Source organism: Lactuca serriola, chromosome 6, assembly GCF_051521515.1.
Source record: "Lactuca serriola cultivar US96UC23 chromosome 6, Lser_US96UC23_V15, whole genome shotgun sequence".
Taxonomy (NCBI): Eukaryota; Viridiplantae; Streptophyta; class Magnoliopsida; order Asterales; family Asteraceae; genus Lactuca; species Lactuca serriola.
In genome coordinates this window covers 85,645,688-85,653,162 of record NC_136413.1, presented here as the reverse complement: position 1 = coordinate 85,653,162, position 7,475 = coordinate 85,645,688, and the positions used below count along the sequence as shown (strand labels likewise).

General features: G+C 38.4%; 1 protein-coding gene and 1 pseudogene across 1 annotated transcript; one reads left to right on the top strand and one right to left on the bottom strand.

The window, feature by feature from the left end:
• Positions 1 to 2,403: 2,403 nt before the first annotated feature.
• LOC145059465 (putative receptor-like protein kinase At5g59700) lies at positions 2,404 to 4,951 on the bottom strand. The gene is made up of 2 exons (XM_079007315.1): positions 3,815 to 4,951; positions 2,404 to 3,615 (listed from the first exon to the last, which is right to left on the bottom strand). Exons 1-2 carry the CDS (start codon positions 4,745 to 4,747, stop codon positions 2,749 to 2,751), a joined length of 1,800 nt encoding a protein of 599 aa, XP_078863441.1. The 5' UTR covers positions 4,748 to 4,951; the 3' UTR covers positions 2,404 to 2,748.
• On the top strand, positions 4,746 to 6,952 carry LOC145059978 (pentatricopeptide repeat-containing protein At2g17033 pseudogene; annotated as a pseudogene).
• The last annotated feature ends 523 nt before the right edge of the window (positions 6,953 to 7,475 follow it).

The window sequence follows — 7,475 nt, the reverse complement described above, 5'->3', positions numbered from 1 at the left end:
GAAAGACACTGGGGGGAGCCTGTGGCAATTGGATGTCAGACCATGGGGGAAATCCCGTGGCATTCCAGGTAAAGACCATGGGGAGACCATGGCATAATTGATAAAGACCATGGGGGGAGCTCATGACAGCTATATGTATGTGCATGATAATCTGTGGTTGTATGTGGTATTGTATTTTAGGAACTCGCTAAGCTTTGTGCTTATGGTTTCAGCTTATGTTTCAGGTACTCCGGTTTTCAAAATGGAAGAGCGCAGGATGATTGCAGAGCACACACCACATGTTTCCACATTCTATGAATTACTCTAGTTTAATGATGTTTTTATAATTATGTGTTACTCTGGTTTTATGAAAATAATTTATGTTAACGATTTATTAATCTAAAAACAAAAAATTTGTATGCCCTGATTTTAGGATGTTACACTTGTTTTGCCCAAGCTTGTGTTTGGGACATGCATTGGACATGCATGTACAAAAGTCTATGATTTTTATGGGGTTCTAAGAAGGAGAAAGCCTTCTGAAAGGTATGGATTGAAAGTCTTAAAGGGTTAAGACCTTAAAGTCCAAGTACGTCTAGAACATCATCATGACGTGACGCCTTGGGGTGTCACGACATGAGAATGGTAGATCCATGACTATTTTGTCTTACTAGGTCACGACATGACCAACATATAGTCATGATGTGATGGTTGGGATGGTTGGTTTTAGAGTTTTGACGTTGACCGTTGACCTTAACCAATATGACCTTAAGCTAAGTGGAGTATTTTGGGTTGTGGAGTGAGGCTTGGTCCCTGTTTATTGTATAGGGGACTTGTAGAGCCGATTATCAGATCAGTTTTCGTTTCAGCTATATTCTGGACATCGAGGTGAGTCTTCCTCACTGTACTCATGGGCGAAAGGCACCAATGATGGCTTACTGGATTGTGTTGTGTATCCTTGTGTATAGGATGTTGTAGTGATTTGTTAGATTGGTAGATATGTATGCTTACTTGTGTTATTTGGTTATTTGTTTATGTGCATATGTCGACATATTGTGGTTAGGTTGAGGCGGTCCTTCTTTGTGCTGAAGGCCAAGATACCATGGCGGCCCAATTGATATTGTAGGCCCAAAGGAGCGATCCACCTTATGTTGTAGGCTCGGGAGTGGTCTAGCTTATACCTGAAGGCTCAAGTGGTGGTCCAGACCCGTGTTGTAGGCCTTGTGTGCATGCATTATATTGTGTTATGTGTGGTGTATTTTGAGGGGAGACTCACTAAGCTCTGACCTACAGTTTGGTTTCGTGGTTTCAGGTACATCAGATGACCGGGGCAAGACGAATGCGTGATCGTACACATCATACTTGGGATTTATGTTGAGAAATGTTAAATGATACTCTAATTTTATGACTATGTTTTGAAAACAATGTTTTGTATGACTTATGGTTTATGAAAATGGTTTTGAAAAATGAAAATTTTTATCATGATTTTTCGGATGTTACACTCTCTTTGACTTTGATTGCCCACACCGGATAATTCTTTGGAGTCAAAACCGGAACTTGATACGATATCGAACCTCCTTTTTTGACAGCCATCGACATCCCATTCTCTCTTTTGACAACCCTGGCCTCTTTAATCAAGCTTGTTTCGAGAGCATCTTTCCACCGATCAAGAAGACAAGGTCACAAACACCTTTACCATCTTCCGTCACCTGCAAAAACGAACCGTATTAAAGCCACCCGCTTTAATGTCTTCCCATCTGCTTATCACGCACCTCCGCTTAGTTTCTTGTTAACATTAGAGCAAGCCTGGTCAAGAGAAATCGGGGTTGTTGTTAGTATGTTTTAACTTGCGATCAAAACTAAATCACACCCTCTTCAACCAACGAAACCCGGTTTCCTGTTTTTCTACCTTTCAACGAATTGTTTTTCTTGAAACCGACTCCTAAACTGGCCTTCTACGCCTTCACGATCCCTAGGGGATCTGACACCAATTGTAAGGTAACAACCTGATGTTACCTTGATGCTCAAAATATAACTCGATCAATTAATGATTTTTAACTTTGCAATCAAAATTAAATCACACCCCCTTCTACGCCTTCACGATCCATTAATGATTTTTAATTTTGACCATTTTGACGTTTTTTTGCTCGGTGTTTCACGAAACATAAATATTCAACGCCTTCCTTTGTTTTAACGGCTGCTACACATTCGACACCTATATACGTGTTTAGGAACCGTAAAACCTCCACGAGTTGATACAAAATTCATGAGTATTTGTATATGTAAACATTGATTAGCAACGACGAATTTAGACATTTTTCAGCTAATTCGTCATTGATAAAATTTAGTGATGGATCGACGAAAACTATTAACGAAAACATGAGGCCCATTTGAACAAAAACTACCATCGAATGAACAAAAACAAAATAAATAAAATACATGTATAAACTGAACAAAGGTCATGGTGGCCGTGGTAGTGCTAGTGGGCGGTCTACGTACTTTCTTTCCCCTTATATATTAACAGAAGAACAAAATCAACACCAGAACATATGAAAAATATTTTCAAAAGAGGAATATCAGCTTCTGTTGCTCTATACATTACCGTGTTATTTATTGATTGTGAGTTATGGCAGTTAGAATAATTTGGTTAAGTATGTGTGTATATATACCGAGACCTATGTAATTGTACTTGTCCTTGCACTGTTTAATGTGTACAAAGCAACCATGTTTCATGTTGCAATTGCAATCCTTCTGAAAATATTCTTGTTAGCTTCATATGGTCATCTTTTCTAGCAACTGGCCGACTATTCTCTTCCCTCTATCTGTACCATGATACATCAAATCCTTCAATTTCTCTACAACTCCAAGTTCTTGAGCTTCCACCAAATACTTTTGATCTCCAAAACAAAGTTTCCCCAAAACTGTAGCCGCAGTCTCTTTGAGCTTTAGGGATCCACTCCCAATAACCTCAACGAGAACAGGCACCGCTTCTGCTTTACCTATAGCTAATATCCCTTCAGGGTGGGTTGAGAGTACAAAAAGAACGCCTAACAATTCGTCCTTCAACACACCCTGCGGTTCCCTAACAAGTTCAATCAACACTGGGACTACACCGGCCCTCACTGCTCTTATTGTGTTACCCTGATATATGCATAAATTAAATAACGCAGTGGTTGCATCTCTCTTCCCTTTCTGAGTACCTTCACGCAACAGTAACACAAGAGGTGGGATCGCTTCTGCAGAACCGATGGTTACCTTGTTTTCATCAATTAAAGAGAGGCTGAAAAGGGTAGCAGCTGCGTCCTCCCGTGCTGCCATGTTACCTTCTCGCAGGACATGTATGATCCCGGGAACAGCCCCCGAAGACACTATGATGAATTTGTTGTTGTCATGACTCGAGAGGATAAGAAGAGTGGTCAATGCCTGTTCCTGGGAATCCGGTGATGTGAGAAGGTTTTTGAGCAGAGGGATTACACCGGCATAAGCAATGGCGACTAGGTTATCGTTGTTTCTTTTTGCGAGGAGGTTCATTTCATAAGCGCCCATTCTCTGCTCGTAAGAACCGGAGGACTTTAGTTTATGGATGGCACTTTCTATCCAAGAACGTACTTCAGGGGTGCAGGCGGAGCGTTTGTTGGTCTACAAAAATATGAGAAGGTAACAAAATTAATTAAAGTTTAGATAGTTGGACATGACAAATGCAATTGACAAAAATAATTTTAATTTGTTGTTGATTATTTGACATCAGAAAACGATTAGGGCAATTTATCATGTTGCGTCATCCAAAAGTCTACAATAGTTTTGATTTTCTTCAAAAATACTAAATGAAACGACTTACTTGAATAGTTAGTGCTTCTTCAATCCTCTCAACGACCTTTTCCATTGTGGGGCGTTCTATCGAGTTGAAACTAATGCATTGATATGCAATTTCTTTGAATGCATCAAAAGCACCACTATCAATTTGTTCCATTATATGGGGATCAATTACCTTGTGTGGTTCCTTCTTATAGTATCGTCTGACCGAAGTCATGAGAAATTGTTTGCCATCACCTCCGAATCTTTTTTCATGATAGACAAGCATCCCACATAGGATTTCAAAGAGTACCACGCCAAAAGAATATACATCTGATTCTTTTCGGAGGATTCGGCTTTCATGGTAAGTAGGATCCATGTAAAACTGGGTACCCGCAACCCGTGTATAGAGTTGGGTGTCTGGCTGATTTCTTGGACCATTTTTTGACAAGCCAAAATCACAAACTTTTGCGACCAAATTGTTATCTAACAATATGTTAGCACTCTTGACGTCTCTATGTATTACTCTGTTGTGCTCTCCAAGACCCGAGTGAAGGTAACTTAGTCCTTTTGCGGCCCCTATGCAAATCATTAGGCGTTGTGTCCATGTTATGCAACGAATCTTATGTGGGTCTTGGAGATGATGATCAAGGCTTCCATTCATTGCATACTCATAAACTATAATCATCTCATTGCCTTCATCACAATAACCAATGAATGATATGATGTTTTCATGGTGAAATTTTGAGATCATCTCTAACTCGTTTCGGAATTCGCGTTCTCCTTGGTGGCTATCCTCACCTAGCCGTTTGATAGCAGCTGTGCGGTTTTGCCAGCGTTCAGAGAGTTGTCCTTTGTAGACTGCACCAAATCCACCGCCTCCGATACATCTCTGTTGACTGAAGTTTTCGGTGGCACGTTTGATCTCCTCCAATGGAATTAGATAATTTTCAAGGTTTACCCCTGAAGAAGAAGACATGGCTTTTGATATTGGTGATGATGTATGGATATGGTGGCAACCGGAGGAGATGGGGAAGGCGGTTTCTCGATTTAGAAAAGGTTTAAGGCCAGGGACAGAGAGGGTCACGGCAGTAGCAATATATGGGAGGGGTAGAAGATGGTGGTTTCAGCAGGTGGTGGCGGAGCTAAATGTGGAAGAAGGTAAAGCTTATAGATATACATCAAACCATCATACAACTTGTTAATTGGGTGTTGTTATCTGAAAATGCCATGAGAAATTGACTTTTAATTATTATTATATGTTGTTTTCATACTACCATTTCAAATTCATTTGGTATTTCTGTTTAGATATTATTCCATCGTTCACATGGACCTACCTTCTTTCTGCTTAACTTAATGAACAAGATAAAGCAGGGGATTTCTTAATGTTTGTTCATGTCGATAAACCGCCACTTGCGTAGTACAAAATTCAACCCCTGCAAGCCCAATTAATCAACAAAGTTCAGATAATTCTAATCGTTTCAAACCATTATCAAAAGGATAATGAATTAGCTCCTCGTCATAATGGGTTATAATTACACACGTTTATTGTTCTTGCATGCAGTAATAATGAAGCTAGCTATAAAGATGTCAAATTTTTATAATTTTTAGATATGTACTAAAAAGTGTAAATGGGCTTTGCCATTGATGTGTTCATAATATATTTGCAAACGACAAAACTTCAAAAATGGTCTATGTGGTTTTCAAAAATATCAAGTTTAGTCCCTAAGTTCAAAAAACCTTACAGATGGTCCTTGTGGTTTCAAAACTTTTAACAAATGGTCATTTTCGCTAACACCGTTAACATTTAACCGTTAAGTGAAGGGCATTTAAGTCATTTTACCACCACAGGGACCATTTATGAAGTTTGCCTTAATTTAGAAATATATATATATATATATATATATATATATATATATATATATATATATATATATATTTAATATTAAAGGGCCCCACCTCTCTCTCTCTCTCTCTCTCTCTCTCTCTCTCTCTCTCTCTCTCTCTCTCTCTCTCTCTCTCTCTCTCTCTCTCTCTCTCTCTCTCTCTCAAGCGATGCATAAACTACCTGATGGACTGAGCAACCGACGAGGCTTCCAATCTGTGCAACATTGAGTAAACAAGGTCACCGGTTTCTTACATCAGTCGCTACAACCGACGATCCGGCAACCACCGCTCGGCTAATTCGGAAATTCGTCGCTTCATCCTCTAAATCCATAGCTCTCGACGCCATCTCTCACCTCGTTGCTCCAATCAACACCTCATTCTCTCGTCTCTCCCCTTTCACATTCCCTGTAAGTCAGCTCTCTCAATCGATATGTTATCTATTTACTCAATCCAGTGACAGTTTGATGTCAATTTTTTGCAATTCGTATTCGAACAAAAAAGTTGAAAGGGTGGATTCATAATCGGAATTGTTATATGTAATTTTGTAGTTATACTACGAGATTAATAAAGCATCATGGTTCAATTGGAACGCTAAGCTTATAGCCGATGTGATTGCTTCACTCTACAATCATCAGCGATTTAACGAGGCACAAGCCCTAATTTCAGAAGTGGAAACAAAATTAGGGAGTAAAGAACGCGATATCTGTAACTTCTATTGTAACCTAATGGATTCTCACTCGAAGCACCAATCAAAGCAAGGAATACTTGATTCCCATTAACATATCAAACAACTTCCTTCACATTCTTCATCTATTTACCTTAAAAAAACGCTCCTACTAATCAATCATCGGGTTTTTATCTATAATCAATCTACCCAATCAAGCTGAGAGTTTAATGGTAGAGATGAAGAACAAAGGACTCAAATCTTCCATCTTTGAGTATAGGTCAATAAGTTATGCATATGGAAGATTAGGCTTGTTTGAAGATATGAAAAGAGTCATAGCCATGATGGAAAACGAAGGTTTTGAGTTAGATTTGATTATGTCAAATATGGTCCTTTCATCATCAGGGCTCTACAATGAGCTTCTGGAAATGGCCTCATGGCTGAAAAGAATGAAAAGATCAAAGATATTGTTCTCCATTAGAACTTATAACTCGGTTTTGAATCATTGTCCTACCATAATGTCAATTGTAGAACACCGAAAAGAGATGAAGCCAAAAGGATTCAAAATTCTAGGAAGTCTAAAGGAGGGTAAATAAGAAAAGCTATTAACAGGTAGACATGAGTCAAGAAAAAATAACCTGATCACCACTTGAATTGTTGCAGGTGAAGAATGGGAAGAAGATGATAGGGTAGGTGGGTTTTTTGATCTTACGAGGGAAAGACAGAGAGAGAGGTGGGGCCCTTTAATATTAAATAATTATAATTTTTTTCTTTTCTTTTTAAAATAAGGCAAACTTCATAAATGGTCTCTTTGTGGTGAAATGACTGAAATGCCCTTCACTTAACAGTCAAATGTTAACGGTGTTAGCGAAAAGGACCATTTGTTAAAAGTTTTGAAACCACAGGGCCCATCTGTGAGGTTTTTTAAACTTAGAGACTAAACTTGATATTTTTGAAAACCACAGGAACCATTTTTGAAGTTTTGTCTTTGCAAACTAATCTACGTGTAGTTTTCTAGAAAAATAATTTTTGAAAATACATAAAAAAAAATGCTTTCTTTAAAATAGTTTTATGTACTTTGAAATATTTAACAAAGATAGTAATAGATATTATCAATAAAAACTGTTGAACCCACAAAAGATATTAAACGAACTAA

Bases quoted from the DNA above. Each gene is read 5' to 3' on its own strand.
- LOC145059465 (XM_079007315.1), bottom strand. From the start codon at position 4,747: ATGTCTTCTTCTTCAGGGGTAAACCTTGAAAATTATCTAATTCCATTG. The intron at 3,616-3,814 runs GTAAGTCGTTTC...ATATTTTTGTAG, and splicing joins AAGAAGCACTAACTATTCAA to ACCAACAAACGCTCCGCCTG.